This window comes from Pelodiscus sinensis, chromosome 25 (assembly GCF_049634645.1).
Source record: "Pelodiscus sinensis isolate JC-2024 chromosome 25, ASM4963464v1, whole genome shotgun sequence".
Taxonomy (NCBI): domain Eukaryota; kingdom Metazoa; phylum Chordata; order Testudines; family Trionychidae; genus Pelodiscus; species Pelodiscus sinensis.
In genome coordinates this window covers 4704362-4731501 of record NC_134735.1, presented here as the reverse complement: position 1 = coordinate 4731501, position 27140 = coordinate 4704362, and the positions used below count along the sequence as shown (strand labels likewise).

Genomic DNA, 27140 nt, shown 5'->3' with positions numbered 1-27140 from the left:
AGCAGAGATCCCAAAACACTGAGCAGATCCATCAGGGCAGGCATTGTGGTGATCCCGGCGTAAGCCAGTTCTGTCGTCAAAACCAACAGCAGAATTCACACTGACTCTTTGTCGACAATAAAGGGAGGGGAAAAGAGAGAAAAAAAGTATCTCGTAGGAGTGGAAGTTTTTGTTACCAAAACTAGGCATTTTCCCCAACAAAAGTCCCATGGCCGTGCGTATGCGCTCAGTTTTATCACCAAAAGGCAGATTTTTTGGTGCCAAAATTGGGTATTGTATAGACAAGGCCTAAGAAAGGGTGACTTGAAATGTTATGGTGAGACACAAACTGATGGCCAGGCTGGGTATGAGAAGAATGTCTCCTTTGTGCTCTAATGGCGGTAGCAGCAATGAACAGATTAAGGGGCTGGGTAACTCGATTAGCTGAGTACACTGATCAGTTTCAAGATGGTGCACCCCTTCCCTCTTGTTGAGGAGGGACAAAATGTTGCGATCTCAGGGTTTGGCAGGAGATAACCAGTGCTATTTCTGCCTCTCCTGCTAGAGAAAAGAAAGCACTTAGCATTTCAACTTTCACGTCTGCCATAGTTTCCGATTTAATCGCTGGGGGGAGAGGGGCATGTGGTGTATGCTTTTACCTCTGATCTCAGCATTTGTGCTCGCGCTCAGCTGAAAAATGACTATGAGCTGGGTTCTTTCTTTCCAAGGAGTCTGTTAGGATCAATGTTCGGCTTCTCTTCCTCTTCGGGAGTGATTAGCTAAGCACAAAGCGCACCGAGCGATGTGCGGCTGTCGCTTACACTTGGGAATCGGCATCCTCCTCGCGCTGGGCTGTTTGTTACTGACAACTGCCCTTGTTCTGAGGTTGGCAAGTCATCCTCACAAGATACATCAGCCCCCCTCCCCCCCCCCCCCCCCCGCGGCCCCACCTCCAAGCAAAAGTCGGTTGTGCAAAGGTCACCCTCTGGGAACAGCGTCAAGAACTTGAAAAGGAATGGGGGAGGCACGAAGAGCAAAACCGACTGCTGTGCAAGAAATAAAGCTTGATTCTCGGGGGGACAGCTTCTGCAGGGTCCCCCGGGCAAGATGTGGGGGGAGCTGGATCCGTGTCCCCAGTAGGGGCAGAGCCTCAGGCAGGAGGGGCGGGGCTGGGGCAGCCAGCCCTCAGCGCTGCCTGGGCTGCGGTGCTGGACGGACACACACACACAGAGCCCTTAGAGCTGCACAGGGCGTGTGGTGTGGTGTTCCAGCAGCAATTCCAAGGGGCTGGGTCCCTGCGGTAGCAGCAGTGGTGGCTCTTTGAATTGCTGGGCCCCAGGGCAACTGCCTCCCACCCTGGTCAGTAGGCCTAACTAATCCCGTGGTATAAGGCCACATGCTTGTCTGTGAGGCGGTATAAAGCACAGGAGCAATGCTGATTCATTGACTAGGGGCTGGGTGATGTGGGTTAAATGCATCCTGTGGCGGGTGTTTCCTGGGTCCCACTACCCCTGTGCAAAGGGCTGTTGAACACACGATCTGCTGGGACTAATTGAGCTTCTGGGGGGTGCAAAATAACTTGACAGTCAAGGCAGCGGCCGGTCACATTCACCCTTCGTCGTGCAGCTTGGACGTCCTCAGTGAGTACGAAGCGCGCAGAACTCGGCTCTTGTGCACCCGCCTGCCTCTGCTGAAAGTCAGGGGGAGTTCCCTGGATTCCCGGAGTTACCCAAGGGGACCATCAGGCCGGCTGGCCGGGGGGAAAAGGGAGCAACTTCCCCAGAGTCTGGTGATTCAAAAGGCCACTACTGCAGCAGCAGCTGGAGCCCAGGCCTGTTAAATTGCCACCAGAACCTGGTGCAGCGAGGTCCGGGCGGGCGGGCGGGGGAGGGGGGGTGTCTCTGAGGACTGATGGGGGGGAAGGGCTGTGCTGAGGTCTGGCTCTCACAGCCCCACCCCCTTCTGCTAGAGGCCCCACCCCCAACCCCTGCCACCTTGCCCAGGGGTGCAGCAATTCTGTGGGTCCCCAGGACCATTAGATCATCTAGTCTGACGCTGCATAACGCAGGCGGTTACATTTTGCCCAGTCACCCTGCGCAGCGCCCAGTGACTTGCAGTTGACCAAAGCTGCTCCCAGAAAGGCAACCGGGTCTTGATGGGAAGATGGCGAGAGGAGGACAGTTCCCTCTTCCGTAGGTCGTTCGTTCCAGCCGTTAGTCACCAGCACGATTTTAAGAAGTTGGGCCTCATTTTCTTATTTCTCTTTGATTTCGAATGGGGCTGACGTCTGCGGCAGACGCGGACCAGAGAACGCAACTTCCTCCTCATGTTTGCCGGGATGGGTCGATCCCACCAACGTGCTCACCTGGGAAGTCGGACCCCGTATTCCAGAAAACGGTTAGCGATCCTTTTCCTCGCCTCCAGGCTCGAAAAGTCCAGATCCTCAGCGGCGGAGCGGCGCACTCCCAAAGTCAACAGAGCGATGCGGATTTACACCAGCTGGTGCAGAAGATTTCCCGGCGTACTGCTTGGAAGCGCGTTTACCTGGGGAACCCACGCAGGTTGGACAGCGAGGGGTTGCTGGTTTTTTTCTTCATAAAATAGGGCCCTCTTGAATGTTTACATTGGGTGGTGACGTTTTTAAAACATTTGTGAGAGGAGGAGATGATGATGAAGCCGAATAATATTTCCACTGCGCTAGTTTCAGATGCGGTAAGCCCCGCCCCTGCGGCTGAGGGTACTAGAGATAAACAGCCGTTTGGACTCCTCTCAGAGATGGTACTTTGTATCCTGAAGTAACACCAATAGCCTCCCTCTTGTACTGGGAGTTAAAAAAACCAGAGGCATCGTAGAGTGGAAAACTCTGGCGTGGTGCACCCAGGCTCCTGGCTGCCGGGATACAATGGGTGAAACCGTTAATCTGATCATTTCTGTGGTGCCTTTCCTGCCAACGTGCTTTGCAAATGACAGCCCTGATCCTGCAGTGAGCTCTGTCTGGGCAGCCCCTCGCTGAATCTGACTGTTGGAGGGTGATGGAGATTGCAAGGAGCCTTTTGCAGGATCAGCAGCACTGAAATGCAGCTGACTCTGGGGTGGAGGACAGCAGGCAGCCACACACAACAGAAGGGGGCGTGGGAATCCCTGGCGCTGGACGAACCTTTAGGCTTTTCTAAAAGAGCAGAGGGCTATTACCACCAATAGAGCAGGGGCAGGCCACCAACTTACCCCTTCTGCCAGGCCTTGCCCCCCACAGGAGCCAAGCCACCCCCTCCCCCAGGGAGGTGGAGTGGCGGAGCAGTGCCAGGATTTAAACCTGTCCCCACCAATCACTCGGCTCCCTTGGAGCTGTCCATCTGGCTCCCCTCCTGCATTCTTTCAAGCCTGTTTCATTTCCCCAAGGGCAGGCGTGGGCCAAGCCCGGAGCCCTGTGGTGCGGAGGCACCTGGCACATTACAAAACAGCACAGGCTGTTCTTGGGCCCCAGAAAGCACGGGGGTGTCTGTGGAGGAGGGCTGTTCTGAGCGGGGGCAGGGTGCCAGCCAGGCCAGGGGCATCCGGGCAGGAACAGCTGAGTGCGAGTGACTTCTCACAGCTGTCCCTCCGCTTCGCTCTCCCTGAGAAACTCTTGAGCTGCACCAAAACGGCAGTGGGGAAGCCCCAGTGCTCACAGGCTAGAATGCAAACAGGTGACCAGCTTGTTTTGCACACTGCTCACCGGAGACCCTGCAGAGGGGTGTAAGTAAACACCCCTTCCGCCTGCCTTCAGTGAAAGACCAAACCCACAGTAGCCAGCCAAAGCCCTAGAGATGCAAATACAGTGAGGCCCCTTTGTTATGCCGGTGGGAGGGAATACCCCTTCTCCGCCCATAGCCTGGCTCAATTCTGGACTCCCTGGAGCTGAGAAGAGGGAGAAAAATGACCCCATTTCACAGATTTCAAGGCCAGAAGGGATGATCTGCTCGGCCCTCTTGTCTAGCCCAAACCAGAGACATTCCTCACAGAAACGCCTGTTTGAAAAACATTCAGTCTCGATTTAAAAATCGTCCTCTGTAGAGAATCCACCAGGACTCTTGGGAACTTTGCTAGACTTGGTGGGAAAACGGTAAAGGAACTTGGTGCGAACTTTTTGAAATTGTTGTTTGACTGGTTTCAAAACGAAATTGTCTTGTTCTGTAGAAAATGTTGTTACGAAAGAAAATGAAAATGTTCGGCTTTTGTGGAGGGGAGAGTTCCCCCTTTTACTTCTTCTTTCCTCGAGTTGCTCAAAAATGGACAAACTTTTGAAAAAAAAACCCATGGGTTTTTTTTTTTCCATTCACAATTTTTGACAATGTTTCATTTTCGAGAGATCCCCCCGTTTTTTGTTTTGTCCCTAGAAAATCGAAGGACGTGGGGGGGACGGGACGTAGAACAGAAAATGTTTCAATTTCAGGTTTCATTTTAAACAATAGAAAACATAAATTAGGTTTTTTTTAAAGCTCATTTTGAGACTTTTCTTCAAAATATGTTGTTTCCTTTTTTAATGTATATTATCTCTCGGGGCTTCTTTTAATTGCAGTTGTAAGACACAAGGGAAATCACCTCCTTTCCTCTGGGGAATGCATGTCAAAGCTGCAGGGAAGCAAATGCTGAAATTTCTTCTCCCTCCTCTGATTTCAGGCTGTTGCACAAGCAGGTGCTCGGTGCTCACAGCTGCAGCTGGCGTGGCACGGAGAAGACGGGCAGCGAAGAGCGTTCACGCCAGTCCAACGCCGGCACAGCAGCTACCCCGCTCTCTTCACTGGGGCTGGGGCAGCGAGCTCTGAAAAGCAGCCATGGGGCAGAGTGCTGTTTCCCAACTGTTGGGGTCTTTCCCTTCGCACCATGGGAGGGAACGGCTGCTCCCAGGACCGGCTTTGCACTCCAGCCCAGGTCACTCTGTGAGCCTGGTGCATGCTACCTTGACGGCAGGATAAAGGGCCCAGGTCAGCGCTTGCCCTGACGGGCTGGTGCCCATGGCAACCGGGGCTGAGGGCCTCCACCAAACCATGCCTGTTGTGTATTGGGTCTCCATAGCGACAGAGCTGGTTGTTCTAGCCATTGAGGTAGGTCCGTGTGAAAAATGTCAAGTTGGACGTTTGATTCCACTCAGCATCAGCACAGAACTTGCTACCCGCTCGGGGCGAGCTGCTTGGTTTGGGACTTGTCCGTTGTGGGTGCAGGTGGTGTTGCTAGGATTGGCCCAGAGCTGGCGAAGGCTGATCGCTGTGCGTCTCCGAAAGCACGATGCAGCCCCGGTGAATCCCACGCCACTGGGCACTGGGCCTGCTCCCACGCTTACAGCTAAACCCGGGCCCGAGTCTTTGCAGGCTCGGGCCCTTGGGCTGGCACCATCTTAAACCTAGGGCCCATTTCTACTGGGCGAATAAGAAGATGCGACAAGCTGCGCCGGAGAACGTTGGTCCAGACTGTCGTTAATTAGCAGCGGTTGAACCTCTCCAGTTCGGCACAGTCTGCACCAGCAATCTCTGTGGTCCGGCATGATTTGAGTTAGCCGCATGTCCGTGTGTCAGGGGCCGGGGTGAAAGGCTGGAGTGGTCGGAGTCCGTCCCTGGCGCGAGTTGGCGGGAGCTGCCGGCAGGAGGGGATGGCCGCCTCCTCCGACGTTCATTGAGTGGGTTCAAGTGGGCGGGAGCCGGCGGGGCGGGAGCAAACAGCCCTGGAGTTGGGCCCAGCGTGGTCGGCAGGGACTCTGCCGCCAGCCCTCTCCGACCCGCTGCTCCTGCTCTTCTGGTCCTGGGACCCTCACCCCCCTGTACAGCCCCGCCCCCCCATTGCAAACTCCACCCACCTGCCCAGACACCTCCAGCCTGACCTGTCGACCTTTCCCATCATTCACGGCCTGACGCCTTCCAACGCCCCGTCACTACCTCTCCCTCCCCCCTACACGGTTCCCATCAGCCACACCCCTGGCGCCCGCTGCCTCTGCTCCCCTAGTCTCCGGGCCCAGCAGACCGCATCCTCCACAGCCCGGACGTGGGGAATTTTTTGGCGGGGTCCAGATGATGCCTTGGAACTAAACAGTCACACGGAACTTGACCCAGACAGGCACAAGGGCTGTGACGCTGCAGTGTCAGCCCCCCGCTAGCCCCAGCCGTGGAGTCTTTCTGACACAGGTCTGTTCGGATTTTCCCTTTGATCTAACTGAGCTCTCGGCTTGGTGCCAGGATCTTGAGCAAGGGGCTGGCATTCTCCACAAAGCCAGAGCTCCTGGAAGCACCCCCCCCCCCCCGGCTGGAGCGTAGCTCCTGTCCCCTGTGAGATTTCACAGGGATCACCCCGTATTTCCCCTGCGGCTCCTTCCAGGGTAACTGCCCTCGGGCTCCCCCCGCCCCCAGCCCAGCCACTGTGCTACCGCATACAGAATCCGAGAAACTTACTGGAAACCCTGCGCCTGCAAAATCTGTCCTCTCCGCTGTGCCAGGAATGTACGCTGCAGTCCCACGAGGGCATTGGGCTCACAGCCTGCAGGCCTCCTCGCACTCAGTATCCCAGGCCTTGCGATCCTCTTCCAAGTGTCATGCGGGGGGGTGGGGGGGGAGAAAGGGGCCGCAGCCAGCCAGGGCTGGGGTGAAACGGCCGGTGGAGTGGGTCAGAGCCATATCGATCACCTTCCCTGGCGCTTTCCCAGGGAGAAAGCCAACAAGCCCTCGGCTCTCGAGCGCGGTTCTCAAACTTTTTGGCCCGTGGCCCAAGCCGCTCAACGCAGACCTTTCCGGGGACCACCGGGATGGCACAATGGGTGCAGCAGGGGGAGGTGGTGCCGGGTCTGGGTGGAGGCTGGGTGCAGGCAAGCTCACCACTGGGATGGGGGGGGCAAAGAAGATAATTGCCCCGCTCAAAAGGGCCCAAAGCTGCTGCTGCTGCTGGCTGGCGTCCCAGGCCCTTTTGAACAGCTGTGAGAGTGATGGAGCGCTGCTGTCTGTGGCTTTAAGAACTGGGGGGTGGGGGGAACAGCAGTGCGGTCCGGGCGGTTCTGAGGACTGATTGCCCTTGGCCCCACCCCTTCTGGGGGTGAAGAACCACCCCTGCCTGGCTCGGGGTACCACAGTAGCTGTTGGCCCCTCTGGGTGCAGGAACAGGCTGAGAGTGGGGGGTTGGGTGCGGGATGGAGGTACAGGGCACTGAGAGAGCGGGAGGCAGTGGAGTCCGGGAGAGAAGGAGTGGGGGGGGGGGGGTGTACTGGAAGGGAGGGTGTGCAGGAGGTGAATGGTGATGCAGGTTCTGGGAAGGAGGGAGGGGGATGGAGGTGTGGGATCTGGACAAGAGAGGAATCCGAGGCGCTTACTTGGCTCCTCCCCCCTGCCACTCCCAAGCACCACCCCCTGCTGCTCCCATTGGCCACAATTCCGGCCAATGGGAGCATCCAGGAAAGCCTTCAGGCGAGCAGTTTCCAGCAAGGGGAGGGGAATAGCAGTGCATGGAACCGCTACCTTCCCCCCCAGCCACCAGCCGGATCTGGCCCATGAGGCTCGGGGCTCCACCCCCCTGCAACAGGAAGCTGGCGTTGAGGCGGTTCGGGCGTCGGACAGGAGCACCCATGCGGGCTTCCCGCTGTGGGTCTGGGCAAGCCCTGAGCCTGCGGCCCACCTGCAAGATGTTCATGGACCACACTTTGAGAACCGCTGCTCTAGAGTCCTGGAGGCGTTTCCAGGTGCCAGCGAGGGGCACACGACGCCCTGGAAGCAGAGGCAGAGATAGCAATGTTTGGACAGGGGCAGCCCTTCTTCAAACCCAGGCCAGACCAACATCTTACCAGTCTGGGGCCCTGGAAAGATGCCTCTGGATGGTGATACCCCATGAACAGGCCAGGAAAAGCCCTGCAACGACAGCGCATCTCCATTCACTTAGTACCCAGTGTAAACAAACGTGGGATGGATATCCGGAGAGGAGAGCGCTGAGCAGAGAGCTAAGACTGAAAATACACTTTGATTAGCCACTGCCAGGGCAGTTCACACTCTGGCTATGTCTACACTGGCGGCTTCTTGCGCAAGAATGTCTTGTGCAAGGGGTCTTGTGCAAGAAGTCTTGTGCAAGGGGTCTTGTGCAAGAAGTCTTGTGCAAGGGGTCTTGTGCAAGAAGTCTTGCACAAGAAAACGTCCACACTGCCATGTGCTGGCTGTGCTTTTGCGCAAGAGCGCCCATGGCAGTATGAAACAAAATACAGGACTATGTAGCACTTTAAAGACTAACAAGATGGTTGATTAGGTGATGAGCTTTCGTGGGCCAGACCCACTTGGCAGTGTGGATGCTCTCTTGCGCAAGAAAGCTCTGATGGCCATTTTAGCCATACGGCTTTCTTGTGCAAGCAACCCCTGCAGCGCGTCCACACTGCCCTCTTGCACAAGAGCTCCTGCACAAAAGAGCTTACACTCGAAGAAAAGAGCGTAGCTCTTGTGCAAGAAGCCCTCTCTTCCCACGCCGTACTATAAATTTCCTTGTGCAAGAGCGGGCGGGCAGTGTGGATGCTCTGCGGATTCTTGTGCAAGAACGGCTGTACTTGCGCAAGAAGCCACGAGTGTAGACATAGCCCAGAGGTATGTTGGATAAAAAAGACTTTAAATAGCCTTGGACCCGTAGAAATGGAAACCGAAATAGAAACAGGCGGGGTTTGGGCTCGCTCACGCTTTGTGTGGTGTTTGCCACCCAGCTATTGCAGACTGGGGCTAGTGATTGGAGCCAGCCTGTGGAATCTGATCTGAAACCGAAATGAAATTGACGAGTCGATTTCTTTCTGCTGCGCCTTAGAGCCAACCCATAAGCAAAGGGTGAGGAGTAAGTTCTTTTTTTAAAAATGATTTCCCTTTTAGCCCTCTCAGTTTTTAGTTAAAGTGAGGAAGGAGATTTGGGGCCTGACTTTTAGAGGCGAGAGCGCAAGAGGTGAAGCCAAGCCACGGAGCTGGGAAGGGAGTTTTAGTCAGATGGTTTAAAATGGTGCAGCGGCTATTTTGCGAACAGTTGGGGGACGTGATGTCTTTGTTAAACTCCTACCAGCCGGTTCCCCTCAGGAAAAACCAGGCTGGCCACTCCCGATCTAGCTCTTGGGTAAATACACAAACAAAAATCCAACCATCCAAACCTTAGTTTTATCTTATAAAGAAAACACCCAACTTGATTAAAGTCCTTTGCAGGTCACCGTTCACTCTAGCCTGGTACCTCCTCATCCCTTCTGCAATCTGCTTTCAGCAATTGCCATGTGAAGCTTAAATCTGCCTCTTGTGGGGTCGCTGGAGGAATGTCAGCTGCTTTGAGGTCAGGGTGCTGTAATATGCCCCTGCATGCGATCGGGCCCTGGATGAGTCGCTGCTCCATAGAAGAGTGTGTCACCGGTGGATCTACAGGAATGCAAAGTTCAAGCTGGCTGTGCCTGTCAGATTGCTGGAGCAGATCCTCACATTTTAAACCGAGGATGAAGAGTGACGTATTTTATCAGCCAGCGCGTGCTCCGCGCAGGTGTCTTACAGCAGGTAGGGAAGCCCAGAATTGTGTCATTAACATAGGGACGACAGACAGCAAGAGTGCCTCCCTTCCATCCTTGCGGGGCGAGGTGGCTACGTCACAGGGCAGCAGCTGGAGGGAAGAACTAAACACTGGAGCGGGAGAGCTGCAGCGCTCGAATGAGTTTCTCGGGAATGACCACCCGCTGCTGAGCATGGAAGCGTCTCCTCCCCTGCACGTCTCCGTGCCCCATGGTGTTTGCACGACACGTGGCAGAGGCCTGGTGGGAGAGGGCTGAGCCCGGTGGGACAAGAGAAATCTCCTCAAATGTGGGGGCTTCGACTCTGCCGCCCCTTTGTCCTCTGGTAGCCCCCACCCCACCTGCCCTGATTCCTCCTGGCCACTTCAGTCTGCACAGGAATCCTTTCATGTTGCATCAGAGGCCAGGGTAAGATCTGCCCCTAGACCAGGGGGGGACAATAAGTTTTGAGGGGGGGGAATCCAAGATTTTGGAAAGTGATCGAGGGCTGCAGTCTTCCATGATATTAATGGAGGAGATGCAGGGTCTGGGATGGAGGTTGAGTGCAGAAGGGAGCTTGAGGTAAGCCATTGGGGTGCAGGAGGGAGAGTGGAGTTTGGGAGGGAGTTGGGATAAAGCAGAAGGTTGTGACCTAGGGCAGGGGACTGGAGGGCAGGGGTTTGGGATGTGACCTAGGGTAGGAGGGGATTGTGATCTGGAGCAAGAGTTTGGAGTGCCAGATCTGGGAGGGGGCATGGGTGTAAGAAGGGGACAGAGGGTTTGGGTATGTTGATTGCGGGGAGCAGCGGGTTGGGGCAGGAAAGGGCTGGGGTGCCAGAGGCAGGTTGTGGCCAAGAGACTTACCTGCCAGCTGCCAAACTAGCCTGCCTGCTTGGCCATGTGCTTCATTGACTAACTGAGTGGAGGTGAGGGAGTGTGGCTCTTCTTGGCTGCCTGTTATTCCAACAAGCAGCTCCCATTAGCTGGTTTCTAGCCAGACACTGGCCAATGGGATTGGGCTGGGGGCAGGGTAGCTCCTGAAACTTCCTCCCTCCGCTCGGCTACGTCTACACTGCAGGCTTCTTGTGCAAGAACTGTTTTGTGGAAGAGTTCTTGTGCAAAAGGTCTTTCACAAGAGCATGTCCACACTGCCATGAGCTTTTATGGAAGAGATGAGCTTTTGCGCAAGAGTGTCCATGGCAGTGTGGACGCTCTCTTGCGCAAGAAAGCTCTGATGGCCATTTTAGCCATCGGGGTTTCTTGCGCAAGAAATTCCTGTTGCCTGTCTACACTGGCCTCTTGTGGAAGAGCTCTTGTGCGAGAGGGCTTATTCCTCGTGGGGAGAGGAATAACTCTTCCGGAAGAAGCCCTGGGTTTTGACACTTTACTGTAAATTTACTTGAGCAAGAACACGCGTGCAGAGCAGACGCACAGCCGGTTTTGCGCAAAAAGCCTGCAGTGTAGACCTAGTCCCTCCAGTTTTAAAACAGAAATGGAGCCACATTTCTGCATGGTGCACGGGGATCTGGAGCAAGCAGGGCAGCCTGCCTGGGGCTCCCTGCTGCCTCCACGGGCCGGGTTCGGTGGCTTGGTGGGCTGCATCCGGCCCCGTGGGCCATATTTTGCCCAGGCCTGCCCTAGACAAATCTCTCTTCCCCATAGAGAGGGAAGCAACTCCAAAGGCTCCTTTCTAACTCCTGTCCCCCAGTGCAACCGCCAGCCAGCTGCTGCATGGAGTCACTGCCCTGCCAACCAGGAATCAATGAGGGATGCAGCTGCCCAAAAGGGGAATATTGTGCGGGGATGTATGACCAGCTGTGGGGAAGGAAGACATGGATGGTGCTTTTCCTGCTCCGCTCAGCCCCTGGGTCCTGAGTCCTGTGTCCAAGTCTGGGCACGTTGGGGAGACTCCAGAGATGAGCCACAAAATTGCTCACAGCTTTAGAACACCGGACCAACAAAGGAAGGTTTAAAAAAACCTGGGCCCCTTGAGAATAGGGCTGTTCTAAAGAGGCTGGTGATCAGTTGTTCTCCATGTCCACCGAAGGTAGGACAAGAAGTCGAAGGAATAGGCTAGAGGTCTATAAAATTTCTTCTGGGGCAGAGAAAGAGGATAAGGAAAAGTTATTTACTTGTTCCAATAACACAAGAACTAAGGCAGTGGTCCCCAATGCGGTGCCCACGGGCACCATGGCATTTATGTACGCCCACCGAGTGATCAGGGCCGGCCCAAGACATTTTTGTGACCCGGGCGCATGGCACATGCGCAGGCCCACCCTGGACACATGGCGTATGCGTGGCCCTGCCCCCGGCTGCATGTCGCATGAGCAGCCCCGCCCCCAGGTGCCCGGCAGCCCCAAAAGGTTGGGGACCACTGAACTAGGGGGTCACCCAGTGAATAGGCAGCAGGTTTAAAACAAACCAAAGGAAGTATTACTTCACGCAGCACACAGTCAACCTGTGGAACTCCTTGCCAGAGGATGTTGGGCAGGCCAGAACTTTAACAGGGTTCCAAAAAGAACTAGATACATCTATGGAGCTTAGGTCCCTCGATGGCTGTTAGCCGGCATGGGTCGGAATGGTGTCCCTAGCTGCTGTTTGTCAGAAGCTGGAAAGGGGCAACAGGGGAGGGATCACTTGATGGTTCCCTGTTGTGTTCCCTCCCTCTGGGGCACCCGGCATTGGCCACTGTCGGCCGACAGGACACTGGGCTGGATGGATCGTTGGTCTGACCCAGTCTGGCCGTTCTAATGTTCTTAGGTTAAGTAACAGGCTTTATCTTCAGCAAGGCAGCTTTATGTTAACTAGTAGGAGACACTTTCGAACTCCGGGGCAGGCTTCCCAGGGAGGCGGTGGAATCCCCGTCGCGGGAGGTGTTATGAACAGGTTGGACAAACACCTGTCAGAGTTGGTCTGTTAACTAGGTCCTGCCTCAGCATAGGGCGGCTGGACTCCATGACCTCTCTAGGTCCCTTCCAGATTGCTCGGACTGTCTGAATACACGAGGAGACTAGCTGGTTTCCCATGAATTCTCCAGCCTACAGTAACTCTGCCCTGGGATTCACCTGCCCAGCTGCTAAATTACACCCGGCCCATTGGTTCCTCCCCAAACCTTGCATTTGCTTAGTTTGTCTTTACTACGTGGAAGATTGATGCTGCCATGATCCATCTTCCAGAGTTTGATTGAGTGGGACTAGTTAAGACCTGCTAAATCAAACTCAGAGGGCACCCCCATCAGCCTGGTACTCCTGTCAGCCTCCCACTGTGGGGATGGCAGAGAAACTCCAATTAAAGTACATCAACTCCAGCTACGTAATTAACCCTAGCCGGAGTTATGTATCTTAGTTCAACCTTCCCCTGTAATGTAGACCTGGCCTTAAGAAGGGAGACCCACTTCCACCATGGTTATTAAATGCCTAAATGCCTTGATGGATCTGCCTTTCCTAGATGGGAAGAGATTCGTTCTGCTTCGCTTGCCGCGTTGCAGCTTTCCCGAGCGTGCAGGCAAATCCTTGGCAGAGAGAAGCAGTAGGTGGCAAACGTATTATCTGGTCATTTATTTATTGCACGTGTGTGCAAAGCACCCCACACATGCAGCGCCGCTCGTTGGGGCCGGGCGCTTGGGCCAGGCTCCTCGACCGCCATGATAAATAATTCACGAATGAGAGCCTTTAATTTTCACTGGCACTACTTCTCTTTCAGCAGCGTGGACCCTGGGGCACACTTGGGGGAAACTGGATTTGAAAATAAAAGCCGCTGCTTTAACCCCTTGGAGAGGAAGTGTGGTTAGGGGAAGGGGGGAGAAGCGAGGGCTGTGGCACGTAAAGTAAATGATTTAAAGGCGCGGTGCCTCAGTTTCCCCACCTCCATCAGTGCTCACACCTGCCTCTCCTGGTAAGCTGCGAGGCTTACCTCGTGCAGGCCCACAAGGTGATGGGTGGATGTTACGGTTCGAGGCAGCCTGGGAAATAAACCAATCAGAAATAAGCCAGGTGTGGCCAAGTGCTGGTTCTTGGGCAGGGACACCAGGCCCCAGCCCACCATGGCTCAGCCCTTTCCCTTGGAGTGGGTCTGAGTTCTGGAAGCACAAGCCACGGGCAGCCACGGGGCTGCGGGCTGCAAGCTGTGGCCCCTAGAAGCAGGGAGAGCCTCACCTTAGTATCCGGAGATCTCCGGGGCAGGGATTGTGAGGGGTTCCAACAGGAGCCAGGAAGGGGGGTGTCGTCTCTCTGCCCCCAAGGAGATGTCTACACTGCAGTAAGGCACCCGGCACGGCCACGGCTGGCCCAGCTGATTCGGGCTTGCAGGGTTCGGGCCATGGGATGATGAAGTTGCAGGGTAGACACTGGAGCTGTGGCTCTCAAACCCAATAATGGGGGGAGGGGAGTCTCAGCACCTGGCTTCCAGTCTGAGTCTCAACATCTCCCCTGCGAGCCCAAATCAACGGCAGCAGGCGCCCAGACTTGGTGCCGGCCGGGGTTGTATTGCAGTGTAGCCGTGCCCCCGTGCCTGGTGTGGCTTCCAGCCTTTGTCGCTTCCGTTGCTGCACACGTACCCCCCCCCCCCCAGCCAACACAGGGCTTGCCGGAACGGACCAGATCTGGGGGATGTGTAGGCCAGTTTCCATCCTCGGAGAGTGGCGCCCGCCCGCCGCTGCCATGGCAGGTGGGAGCAGATGAAGATAATCTGCTGCCCACAGATCGGTACCTGGTGTTTGCTGAGCCTGCCCTGCCTGGGGGCTCTGCCCACCGCATTTCCCTGGCTGGCTTTACAGCAGAGTCCACATTCTCCAAGATCCCTTCCTAGCAAGCTGCCGTCCTGTCTCCCAGCTCAGCCGTTCTCTGTCCCCATGGGTTCCCAGTTCCGCAAACGTTGTGTGATGCACTCAGACCCCCACGCTCCCTGCCTGGCTTCCCCCAGCTGGCCCTCTGAGATGCTGACGTTGATGACAGACGTCTGGGATCACTGGCCGGTGATGCAAAGCCGTTAGGGTGAAGGAGCCAGTTTTCTTTGACTCCAGGCCACGTGTGGTTTCTCTCTGGGATCCAGAGAACAGGTTGCCCACAAGTGGAGCTTGACCAGAAGCACCAGCTTCTCTGTAAGTTAACCCCTGGTCCAGTGCGCGTATCTCCTCTGCTGGGCCTCACGCGGAGCTTGGAGTCTCTTACAGCTCCCGGCCATAGGACACCATCCTTTTCAGCTGACGCTTTTAGTTCGAGAGGCCCCCAGTGTCGGCCACGTGTTTCTAAACCTGGTCCTTCCACAAATTGATCTGAGGAAGTGGGTCTGGCCCACGAAAGCTCATCACCTGATAAACCATCTGGTTAGTCTTTAAAGTGCTGCATAGTCCTGTCTTTTGTTTCAGCTACACCAGACTAACACGGCTGCATCGCTATTACTGGTCCTGACATGGGCAGTAATGGACAGGAGGAGTTCTGACCAGCACCCAGTGACTAAGGGGTTAAATTCAAGTAGCTAGCAAAGGTGTTGGCCAGGGGGCCGGGAGAACCAATCAAGATAGAGGGTTGAAATTTGAATTGGATAGAGATTGCTTGCCTGCTTTCTTTGTGTGGGAGAGAAAAACCAGGAGTTGAGACACAGAATGATTTAAACCCAGACAGGACTACCATGCCTCCAAGGAATTTGGGGCATGGGAGTGGCCTGAACAAATTGACAATTGGAAGAAAGTGAAAGGAAAAGTGAATCCAGTCGTGTTCAGGGTAATTTTTCTTTATTTTGTGGTTTGGTTTGAACTGCTCTGTATGAATCTATACCTCCCCTCCCCATTTCCTATCGAGCACTGTCCCCAGAGACTTTACTCTCTGGCTGCGTCTACATTGGCATGATTTTGCGCAAAAGCAGCCACTTTTACGTAAAAACATGCTGCCTGTCTCCACTGGCGGGGAGTTCTTGTGCAAGAACACTGATGTTCTAATGTGTGAAATCAGCGCTTCTTGTGCAAGAACTACGATGCTCCTGCTCAGGAATAAGCCTCTTGCGCAAGAGGCCAGTGTAAACAGGCAACATGAATTTCTTGTGCAGGAAAGCTTGATGGTTAAAATGGCCATCGGAGCTTTCTTGCGCGAGCGAGCGTCTACGCTGGCACGGATGCTCTTGCGCAAAAGCACAGGCCAGTGTAGACGCTCTCTTGCTTAAATACTTTAACACAAGAACTTTTGCGTTAACGAGTATTTGCGCTAGATCATGCCACGGTAGACGTAGCCTCTGTGTGTAATTTGTTTTCCTTAGTTCATAGAATCATAGAATAATAGGACTGGAAGGGATCTCGAGAGGTCATCGAGTCCAGCCCCCCGCCCTCAAGGCAGGACCAAGTTCCGTCTATACCATCCCTGACAGATGTCTATCTAACCTGTTCTTAAATATCTCCAGAGAGGGAGATTCCACCACCTCCCTTGGCAATTTATTCCAATATTTGACCACCCTGACAGGAATTTTTTCCTAATGTCCAATCTAAGCCTCCCCTGCTGCACTTTAAGCCCATTACTCCTTGTCCTGTCCTCAGAAACCAAGAGGAACAAATTTTCTCCTTCCTCCTTGTGACACCCTTTTAGATATTTGAAAACCGCTATCATGTCCCCCCTTAATCTTCTTTTTTCCAAACTAAACAAGCCCAGTTCATGAAGCCTGGCTTCATAGGTCATGTTCTCTAAACCTTTAATCATTCTTGTCGCTCTTCTCTGTACCCTTTCCAATTTCTCCACATCTTTCTTGAAATGTGGCGCCCAGAACTGGACACAGTACTCCAGCTGAGGCCTAACCAGCGCAGAGTAGAGCGGCAGAATGACTTCACGAGTTTTGCTTACAACACACCTGTTGATACAACCTAGAATCATATTTGCTTTTTTTGCAACAGCATCACACTGTTGACTCATATTCAACTTATGGTCCACTATGACCCCTAGATCCCTTTCTGCCATGCTCCTTCCTAGACAGTCGCTTCCCATCTTGTATGTATGGAACTGATTGTTCCTTCCTAAGTGGAGCACTCTGCATTTCTCTTTATTAAACCTCATCCTGTTTACCTCTGACCACTTCTCTAACTTGCTAAGGTCATTTTGAATTATGTCCCTATCCTCCAAAGAAGTTGCAACCCCACCCAGTTTGGTATCATCTGCAAACTTAAAGTTGCTCTATAACATCTAGCAACCAAGTCTGCTTTCTCAAGTTTATCTTTTGCTTTGCAATTAAAAAATCACTTTTTTTTAAGGCGATGATTTGATTCTTGTGTCCTAGAAGGTCTGTCTGTGTATCTGCAGGCCTCAGACTGGGAAGTCAGCTACTAGAGACTGCAGCTTGTTTTCCTCTTTTCTTTTTTCAAGCAAAAGAGCTTGGGGTACCCCTGGGGTGGGTTCAAGTGCTCACCCCTGGTTTTAGGACTAAAATCACTTGATGGTGGCAGCAATTCCCCAAAATCTGCGTATTGTGATTCGGGGGGGGGGGGGGGGGAGTTTTTTGGTAACCAGTGCCTGTAGAGGCAAGGTTTGGAAGTTCTCTTGCAGGCCCTCACCTTCTGCCCTCCAAGTGCCAGAGTGGGGAACAGCCCTGACACGGGTGCTCAGTTGATTATGGGTCTCCCTTCATGTGGAGCTCAGATGTTCTACATGCTCCAAGTCCTTTCCAGCCAACCTTGGTCTCGTGGGGAGGTAGCTGCCGAGACAGGACTGAGATTTGCTTTCGGGGCCAGGTGGTGACAGTGAGTGGGGTTCTGCCTGAATGTCACCTTTTTTGGAGAGCTTGAGGAGAAGCGCCAGATGGTGGCCAAAGCTTAAGGGCAGCCAAGCGCCTGCAGGTGGGAGCCAAAGAAATGGAGCCGAGGCGCCCCCCAGAACTCTGCATCACGGGTCACCGTGCGAGGGTGACAAACGTTCCGAGCTGCAAGCAGCCTGCAGCCTCTTCCATACTGCAGGGACCTGCTAGCGCTGGGTTTGCAAGGAGCTTTGCCCATCAGTCCCTCCCCTATTTGGAAGCAGATTCTGATGCACTCCAGGTGAACGCTGCCTGCTGGCATTAGAGGAATAAGCAAAACAGCGCCACGGATATAAAACAGAGTCCAGCGCAACTGCCAGCCCAGAGCAGCCAGCTCTTCTTTGACAGCGGCCAGCACGTCCGAGGAAGATGCAAGAGACCGTTTGGGTCAGGGCCTACCAAAATCTCGGTCAGTTTCACCGTCACAGAATTCTAAAACTGGTAAATTTCATGATTTCAGCACTTTCCATCTGAAATGTCACCATGTTGTAGTCGTTGGGGGTCCTGACCCAAAAAGGAGGGGGGGGGGGGCGTGGTACGAAGGATATAAGGGACTGGTTGAGTAGTTGACTACTGGATAATCCTAAGCTTAGTCAAGTAGTGACTCAACTACCCAATATCTGCTTCTCCCCCACTTTGCGGCCTCTATTGGAGGCAGCAAGTGGAGGGAGTAGGAGCCCGTGCTGGGGGGGGAAGCCAGCTTAAAAGCCGGTTCCCCCCAGTACCATCTCCACAGGGGGACAGGGGAGGCAGAGGCACAGCGGGGGACTGGGTGAGCTCCGGGACAGCTTTTTAAATTAGTAAGAGCCAAGGTGCAGTGTCTGGGACTCAACTCGTCCCCAGTCCCCCACTGCGCCTCTGCCTGTTAGATGTAGGAACAGCCACGCAGCTCTTACTGCATTTAAAAGGCAGAGCCACGGTGAGGTTAGCTCTCCGGGCTGGGAGCTAACCCCGCTGTGGCTCTGCGGTTCCCCCCCCTTATCGACTAATCGAGTAGTTGATGGAAATTCCATCGACTACTTGATTCGTTTCTTAAGAGCACGTTAGCATCCTTAGATGGTACAGCTCTGCCCTGACTTGTGCACCGCTGCTGGCAGCATTGCATCAGAGCTGGGCGGCCTGCAGAGCTGGGCCCTTACTCAGCAGCCACCGTTTTCCAGCCACCAGCTCTGCAAGCAGCAGTACCGCCATAAAGGGGACATGGATATGGCCTTGCCACCCTTATTTCTGCCCGGCTGCTGGCAGGGAGCTGCCTTCAGAGCTGGGCGCCCTGCCAACATTACACCCACCGCTCTCCAGTTGCTCAGCCCTGAAGGCAGCCTAGCAATAACTGGGACCCTCCGAAAACAACCTTGCAACCTCCCCCCTGCAAATCCCTGCTGGGTCAGGACCCCCAATTTGAGAGCCGCGGGTCTGCCCTGTGAAGGCGGCACAGGACAGAGTAAAAGCCCACAAAAGGCCGGATTTCACCACCACTCATTTGACAGGGCCCTGAATGGGGTGGGGGCTCTAGTTAGAGACCAAGTACTGGGGCGGGGAGTTCCTTCCTGACCACAGGGGCTTGCGCCCTGAAGCATGAGGCCTGATAACCCTGCTCTGCTTTCCCTCCCCTCCAGGACCTGGCTGATCGGCCGCCGCAATGCCCGAGCAGCTCACAGCGGGTCGGCTAGAGGCTGCGAGACGCCGAGGGGGGACTCCTCCTTGACCGGGCAGGTGAGGGGAGCCGGGCAGATTCCAGCGGGCGGAGGCCCCACCCCGAAAGTCAGGCTGGGCTGTGCTCAGGGAGGGGCCGGGGAGGAGACAGGGCCCGGGGGGAGGGGAGGTGACCTGGGCGTGCGAGGAAAAGGCAGGTGGGAGCCGGGGGGGCCGGGGCTGGGCGGCGGCGCGTTGACACTAAGCAGCTCCCCGGCGCGCAGTGTAAACTGCAACTCCTGGAAACTTCGGCGCCGCTCCAGGCTTCAGCGCAGGAGCCGCGGGACGCGGCCGCCCCCCCTCCCCGAGGCTGCTCCAGCTGCGAATGGGCTGAGGCCGCGGCTGCGGGCGTCCCGGGCTCCTCCTGCGGGCAGCGCGCAGGGGCCGGAGCCGGAGCAGCACTTGCAGCCCGGGCAGGGTGCGCGGGGCCGGAGCGCAGCAGCGAGCGCCCGGGAAGGGCCCCTGGAGGGAGCCGGGGGGCGCACGGAGAGCGCCCCGGGCTCGCCTGGAGCTCGGACCATGAGGGGCTGGCCCGCCCCGGAGCCCCCCTCCGTGCCGTGAGCGCCGCGCCATGGCCGGGCTGCCACCGCCGGCGCCCGGCGGGACCCTCTCCATGCTCTCGCCGCCACCGATCCCCGGCGAGCCCCGGCGGGTGGAGTTCGTCGCCCTGACGGCGGTGCAGATGGAGAGGAGTGAGCCGGCCGCGGGCAGCCCCCGGCGCCTGGGACTGCTGGGTACCCCGCTGCCCGTGCCGCCCGGCGGGGCAGCCGCCCGCTCCGCCGCGCACAAGCGCTACCGGCGCCTGCAGAACTCTCTGTACAACGTGCTGGAGCGACCCCGCGGCTGGGCGTTCATCTACCACGCCTTCATGTGAGTGCCCCGCGCCGGGCGCCCATCCCCGTCCCCTCCAGCCTGGCCCCCCGCCCGTCCCTGGCCGTCAGCCTTCCTGTGAGTGCCCTGGCTGCCCACCTCCATCTCGGCCCCAGTCACCCACCCATCTCCCTGCCGTCCAGCCCGGCCCCCGTCTCCCTGCCTGCCTATGAGTCCGCCGGGCCCCAGCCGCCCATCCCCATCCCCATCCCCTCCAGCCTGGCTCCTGGCCACCCGCCTTCCTGTGAGCCCGCGGAGCCCTTCCCAGTCCCCTCCAGCCTGGCCCCAGGACACCCTCCTTCTTGTGACTCTGGTGGGCCCCCACCCAAGCACCCATTCCCATCCCCCCAGCTTCTCCTCTGCCCCCTGCCATCGCCCAGCTATCCCCTGTCTGACACCCCTCCACCCACCTTCCTGTGGCCCCGTGTGACCCCTAGCTCAGCACAGTGTCCACCATGTAAGTGGGGGCCCAGCCGTACCCTTCAGAGATCCCCGGTCCCGTCTACAGAAGAGTGAGCCGGCCGCGGGCAGCCCCCAGCACCTGGGGCTGCTGGGCACGTTGCTGCCCAAGAACACTCCTGAGAATTCTAGGGCTCCCAGCCTCCATCTCCATCCTGACCCCTCGTCCCCCAAGGACCGGCCCACCAGGGTCATCCCCAGCAGGCCCCTCATCCCCGTTCACCAGGGGCCAAGCATTTGGGTGGCTGGTCTGGCTCCAGTAAGGTCCCTACCCCACCACTCCCAAGCTCTTGTCTGAGTTCCTATCCCTATCCTGTCCCCCTGGGGGTCTCTCTAGTCCTTGGGTTCATCTCCACTGCTTCCCACCTGTCCCCCCCTTGCCCACTTCCTTTCTCTCACAGCTGGTCCCTACCGGGGCCTCTTTCCAGACCTTCCTCTGTTCCTCTTCTCTTCCACCAATGCCACCCTAAACATAAAGTCCTTTCCTGATCCAGTATCCACCAGCTTCTCATCCTAATCCCCTTCTGCGGTCACTCTCTTCCTCTCGCAGGGCCACATCTCTCATCAATCCCCTTTCCCCTTGCATCCCACTCCCCTCCAAAGAGCTCAGACCTTCCAGGAGAACCAGCTGGGGAAAGGGCCCCCCCCCCCTTCCCTGCCCCGGGCTCAATTCCTCATCCATAGGGATGAAAAGAATCCATCCCCCGCTTGCCTGCCGCTTCAAAACTCTTCCCGCATTTGCACTAGTCTCCTTTGAATTCCATCCACTCCTTCCATATCCTGGTCCATGTTGTTCCTAGCCCAGGCTGGGTACCACAGCATTGACGAGTGGGTTAAGTTTTCCATTAACTTCTTATTTTGGGGGCAGGAGTTGGGTCGCAAACAACTTTTGCGGCTCTTTAAAAAAAGAAAAGCACTCCATCCAGGGTCGACTTTGCATGTGATCTCTCTCGTGTGATGCTTTTTACAGTTTGAGGTGGTATCTCCTGCTTTGCGTGACAGCCAGTGTTAGAAAGCGGGTGTTTTGTTTGTTTGCTGTTAAATAACAATGACAGTTGATTAGTGCCAAGTCTGGGGGTGAACCCAGACCATAAACAGCTGGATTTTGGGATCTGCCTTCCCTAGATTTCAACTGGGCCACAGCCGATGGCGTTGCTGTGATCATCTAGCATGATGGGAACCTTGGAAAATCCCTTTTCAGTATTGTGTCTGAAGGGGGTATTGGCTTTAGTTTAATTTGCCTGGGGAAGCAAAAGGTTTGTGTTCATCTCCCTTCCCTTCCGATTTTGTCCCCAGAGTTTTTACTGGACTGCTTGGAATTTAACATTTAAACCCCAAAGCAGCTCACACACATCATTCTAATCCAAGCCCCATCTGTGGGATACGCTGCCCTCCATGCCCACTGGGAGTCAAAACAGAAACCGCTTTGTCTGGCGACTTCTGTTTACGTCTCTGAAAATTCAAAGCAAGGTCCTGTCTGTCCCAGAAAGAACTCTCTCCCGCTCGGACAGGTAGCAGCAGGGAGCCTGGGTTTCATGGGGATGGGTGCTAGAAAAACATAGCTGTCCCTTCCCGGACCTCTGGTGAGTGAGCTACATGGTAGGTACGAGAGTCGGTTAATTTCATCAACCAGCTTGCCTGCTTGGGGACCAGCAGCGTCGTTTATCAAACAGTGCGTGAGAAGGGGCCGGCATGGAGCGTGCCTGCGCTGGGGAGAAGCGGAATGAAGAGGGATTGCGTTAAGAGAACCCCAGCTCGGCCCTGTTGGTGACATAATTGGTTTTGTATAGCATGCCAGGCGCTAACGAGCAAAGCGTTCCTTAGGGCAATTACTGCGGAACCAAAGGGGGACCAGGAACCTCACCAGCATCGGCCGGCGTTAATTTGGGGGGAAAATGGGGCTTTGCCACAGAAAAGAATCGCCTTGTCTTTCTGCCTATTTAAATAGCTGGTGATTTGTGTGTGTGTGTGTGTGTGTGTGTGTGTGTGTGTGTGTGCGCGTGCGCGTGTGCGCGTGCTTGAAACAGTTGCAGTTGTGCTCGGCGTGAAGAGGAGGCCCATAAATCAAAGAGCAGGTGTTCTGCCTCCCAGAGGTGTGGGTTTTTTCCTCTTTTAAGTGGGTTATTTTAGCCGGTGCGCTCTGCCTGTAGTCGTACGAAGGCAGGGGAAGAAAAAGCAGGAGGCAAACTCGCTGCCCAGATCCTAGGCCGCTAGCCCCCTTGGCGGACGTGGGGGCGACCCCTTGGCATCGGTAGAATGAATTAGGAACCGACATCTGCCCCATGAAAGCGGCTTTCTCTGGAGGTAACGCCCTTGGAATTACGCAGGTCGGGATCTGGGGCTAGCGCGCCCATAAGGGCGACTCCGGCATTAGTCACGACAGTGCCTTACCCTGCTGCCTGGTGGAAGTCACCCCGTCTCCTTATTCCAGGCATAAAAAGGGCCCACAGAAGAGGCTGGCTAGGCGGGGACCTCTGTAGGCTAGTCAAGAGGAAATGCCCAGGAGAGGGACGGAGCAGAAGCCAAAGGGAGTTAGGCACCTAAGTGGGTTGGTGGGAAGATGGTTCCATTTGCTTGGGATTCACAACTCCTCCTGGAGTTACACCCCTTTTTCCCCAGTGGAGGCGGGGGCAGAAGGAGGAATCCCCTCTTGTGCCTTTTAGCTCAGCAGTTCAAACACTCGCTTGGGAAGCGGAGAGACCAAAGTCAAATCCGCACCGGGCCTCATATGGAGCAGGGACATGGGTATCCGGCCTTCCCCGGGGCCCTGGGGTAAGGAGCTGTTCTGCACTGCATAAAGCTACCAGATACTCGAGAGCGCTTCTCCGGCTGTGCGTCTGGCTCTCTGTGTGTCTGTCTGTTGAAGAAACCCCTCCATGCGGCCGTGCAAATGAGCTCCCAAAGCATGCCAAGGTTGGCTGAGACAGTGTGGGCTAGTGGGTAGCACAGTGGGGCCGGGGAGACCAGGGGTCTAGTCCCAGCCTGACCTGCTGTATGACCTGGAGTGAACTCATGGCTCTCTTCCCCCTCCCCCTCTCGTATTTTATTCTGGGGTGGGGAATCTTTTGGGGGACGGTGAGGAGGGGCGCTGACTCACAGGAAAATCAGCTGGGGGCTTCACAAAAGTGAAAAGCCAAAAAAAAACCAAAGTCACTGCCGTGGCCCCCGACTGAGCGGAAAGACCCTCTCCACGTTCCCCTGGCACACCAGAGCCTAGGGGGCCTGAGCTAGTAGATTTTTGTGGGTCCCCCAGGTTCTAGGATGGGGTCAGAAATGAGGGGTTCAGGGTGTAGGAGAAATGGGCTTGGGGAGTGAGGTCTGGGAAGGAAGGAGGGTGCAGGGGCCTCGGGGGCCGGATCCAAGCAAGCCAGGGGCCGGATCCGGCCTCCAGGTCCGTATGTGCCCCACCCCTGTGGACAGGGACCATCTTGTGCTCTGTAGGGGAGGGTGAGCAGGGCAAAGGACAGTTGGCTGGGAGGGGGCAGCAGCCTTACTCCGCCCTTGGCGAATTGAAGTGACCCGGTCCTAGCAGCTGGGCCCAGCTCCCATCCTCCCTAGGGCTCTGCCCAGGTCTCTCGGCGGTTCCGCCAGAGGCAGGATGCGCGGAAGGTGCCGGGATCCTGTCTCCTCGCGGCTGTTCAGGGCCTCGAGAGAGAACCCTGCTGGGCGGTCTCCGGGGAGATGGTTCTGCCCCAGAGCGGTGTCAGCGTCCCCAGCTGCGGGTGGCCTGGTTCTGTTTCGTTTGCATCCTCCTTCCACTTGGCTCTGAACTGCCCCTGGTGTTTTCCTGGAGGGGGGGGGGGACGCAGAGGAAGCTCCCAAAGATGCGCTCTGTTCGGTGCCCTTTGCCTGGGCAGGGGACACGGTAGCTTGGCTTGCAGCGCCGTTAGCCCCCGCAGGAGGAGCGTTGAATGGCGCGAAGCTTTTCCCAGGCCTCCCGGGCATTTGACCCTCTGCCTCTGCTGGATCTTCGGAAGCAGGAATGTTTCTAGGCCGGGTTTGCTTGGTGCTTGGGCAGCGATCCGAACTCCCCATGGTCGCTTTTGGTTAATGGGAGTGTGGGCAGCAATTGGCAGAGCCCGGTGGGGGACACAATCGGCATCTGCGCCCGCATCTGCCAAAATGATCCGCGGTCCCCCACATCTGGGGATGGCTGTCTTCGGACTTGCCAGGCTCTAGCAATTGGGCTCTGGTTCAATGTTCCCTCTAATCGTTTCCAGCCACACGTGGATTTTTTTCCCCATCCACGTGTGGAATACATTTGGTTATGTGCACCAAGACATGCTTGCATGAGCACCTCCAGGAAAAACACAAACCTGGCTATGGGCACTCTGCTGATCAGCGGGGCGGCATGGAGGTTTCTGGCTAGAAGAGCCCTGGACACCACCGGTCCCGCTGCATCATGGCGCTCTCTGTTCTAGTTCTACCTCCAGAGCCTGGTCTCTTCTCTGTGCTGCGTGCAGGGTTCCCGTGAGCGTGGGAAAGGAGTTTAGCCCCCGAGGTGCAGCCAAGATGGGCCGTGGTGGCAAAGCAGAGGGGCTGGGTAGAGGAAGAGCTGAGCGATGGGGCATTCACGGAATGGAGCAGGGTGCGTGGTTGGAAGCCGCAAGGCGGGGGGAGAGAGGAGGTATCCAGAGTCAAAAGAGTGGGGTCTGTCCATCCCCCCCCCCCCAAATATCTAAGGCCAGAAGTGTGAGGCTGAATGTCCAGGCTGCTGTCTACCTGCCTATGCACACATGTGTGTGAAGCATGTTACCCATGTTGTGTGTGTGCATCCATGGCTTTTAGCCCATGTGTTTAGATGTAGCTGCCAGCTGGGATGTGACCACCGTGCTCCGCCGGCTTAGAGTGGGGGAGCTCTACTGCAGCCGAATGGGTGATGGAATGTACCACTCAGGACGTGTTGGGGGGAGGCAGGACGGGGGTCGGATTGAAGTTAGCACGGTGAGCTGGCCGGATGGGTTTGTCACTTGATCACGGGGCATCTGCGGTCCCCAGGGGAGATGGGACAGGAGCCGGTCTCCATCTGTGACTCTTCTTGGAGCGGCTGGCTGGCTTGTTGTGTTTCTTTGCTGGCTGTTGGTTTGGATGCAGATGTGGGGCTAGAAATAGAGCGTCTCCTGCGAGGAATCCCTGGCGGCAGCTGGGGCCTCCCGGTGTGGTCGGGTTGGGAGTCGTGCATCGCACCGATATTTGCTTTGCTTCCCAAGAGTGATGAGGCTGGTGCACACACGCACCAGCCAAACGCTCCTCCCTCCCCTCCCACCCTCTTGCACTAAAAATAACTCACGCCCCTCGTCCAGCACCTTGCTTTGCAGCACGACACCAGCTCCCCGTGACCTCCCTCCCCGCCCCCCGTTCGGATCTTGACGTCTCAACGTGCCCTACTCCTGCCACGTCCCATGCAGCATCCTGGAAGCCTTCAAACGGGAATCGGATCTGTTGGAAGAGGGACTGTGGTCTCTGTTTCTGCACCACTCCTAGCAGGCTTTGCTGGGGGACTCCTGTCCAGAGGGCATGGGGGTGAGGGAGGGTGTAGCAATCCATAAGGAAACTAATTCTCCCAGGATACCGAGTGCGAGGTTTGCCCTGGATCTCTGTGTACGTGCGAGGTCCCCTTGTACCTGCAACACCTGTGTCAACTGTATCTAGGTCCAATATTCCCTGTTGTTTTTCCCCATCCCAGTGTGAAATAAATTTTGTTCTGTGCACCAGGGCATGTGCGGATGTGCACCACGGGTAGAAACACAGGCTGTGGTGCTTTTGACTCTCTCCTGGGTGGCCACCCAAGCACACAGCTTCCAGGGAACACTGTCTACAATCCCTATTGATGACTTTGTTGGTCTTCACCATGAGATTTATTGTTGCATCCCACACTTGGCCTAAAGACCTGGCGGTGGCAAAGGGTAACACACCCTGTCTTGGGAACTAGTTCTGGGCAGCTGCCTGGCCTGTTTTGTTGTGGTTGTGTTTAGGGTTTTTTTGGCTGGTTTGTCTCTTAGGTGGCAAGTTCGTTGGGACAGGAACTGATTTCCCTAGGTGTGCAATGCGCCCCTAACCCCGACTGCGACCTGAAGGTGTGCAAAGAACTAATAACTAGCAAACACAGCAGGATCCCACCTTTCTTCCCCAAGGGGATGGGGGAGGCAGTGGGAATTATCTTGAAGGCTGGGGATGCTCCTGTAGCATGGGGCGGATGTCTCCAATGCTCTGAATTATTATGAATCCTGTTGATTAAGGTCGTGTGGCCGGGCCAGCCAGGCGCAGGGCCACCCCAGTGCGAGCTGCTGCACAAAGACCGTTGTTGCCCGGTCTGACTGTCTACATCACGTCCCTCTTCGGGGATTGTTAGCGCAGGCCAGAGAGCTGCGTGCAGGGCGTGGGGATTTCAGCGTTTCTTCTTCGGCCTGGTTTTGCTTGCTATGCCACAGCCCTGCGCTACCTGCCGCGTTCCTAGAGCGACTGCGAGAGAGGACCGGCAGGAGTACGTGAGTTTCCTTTTAACAAGTGACAGCATTGGCCCTTCCCTCCTCCCCTTCCGCCCTCCAACATAAGCGCTGGTCTCTCGGTTGGTGGCACTCGTTCTATAAATACCATCGCCTCTTGGCGATCGATGCGGGAAGTTGACACGGCTTCACCCCAAAGCGGCAGCTCTCCATGCTACGGAGAGCACTGGTGGGGCTGCCTTTTCGTGCAATTGCCTAATCGAAGTCGCCCGCAGAGGGACAATCCTAGAATGGCACTTAGAGAAACAGCAAAAGTTGTTCTGTGTCTTCCAGCTGGGAGCAGTCCTGAGGGCGGGGAGCTGGGGGCTAAATCGGATCTCTGCTCCCACTTCGGGGCTAGGCTCGGAATGTGGGTGTCCTGGATGGGTGCC

At 56.0% G+C, this 27140-nt stretch overlaps 1 protein-coding gene and 1 long non-coding RNA gene across 7 annotated transcripts in view; both read left to right on the top strand.

Annotated features, from left to right (window-relative positions):
- Positions 1–1038: 1038 nt before the first annotated feature.
- Positions 1039–6536, top strand: LOC142819948 (uncharacterized). Its single transcript, XR_012897633.1, has 3 exons — positions 1039–1619; positions 2276–2540; positions 4639–6536. It is a non-coding gene; the product is annotated as an uncharacterized LOC142819948 (long non-coding RNA).
- Positions 6537–18495: 11959 nt separating this feature from the next.
- The window catches only part of KCNQ4 (potassium voltage-gated channel subfamily Q member 4), an 86678-nt gene continuing 78033 nt past the window's right edge, over positions 18496–27140 (top strand). For 3 of the 6 annotated variants that reach the window (XM_075909066.1, XM_075909069.1, XM_075909065.1), the window contains exon 1: positions 19057–19804. In XM_075909066.1, the coding sequence (XP_075765181.1) occupies positions 19506–19804 (299 nt within the window). In that variant the 5' untranslated portion in view covers positions 19057–19505. Of the gene's footprint in view, positions 18956–19056; positions 19805–27140 lie in introns of those variants that run through there. The other 3 variants (XM_075909071.1, XM_075909067.1, XM_075909068.1) reach the window with 3 other exon arrangements.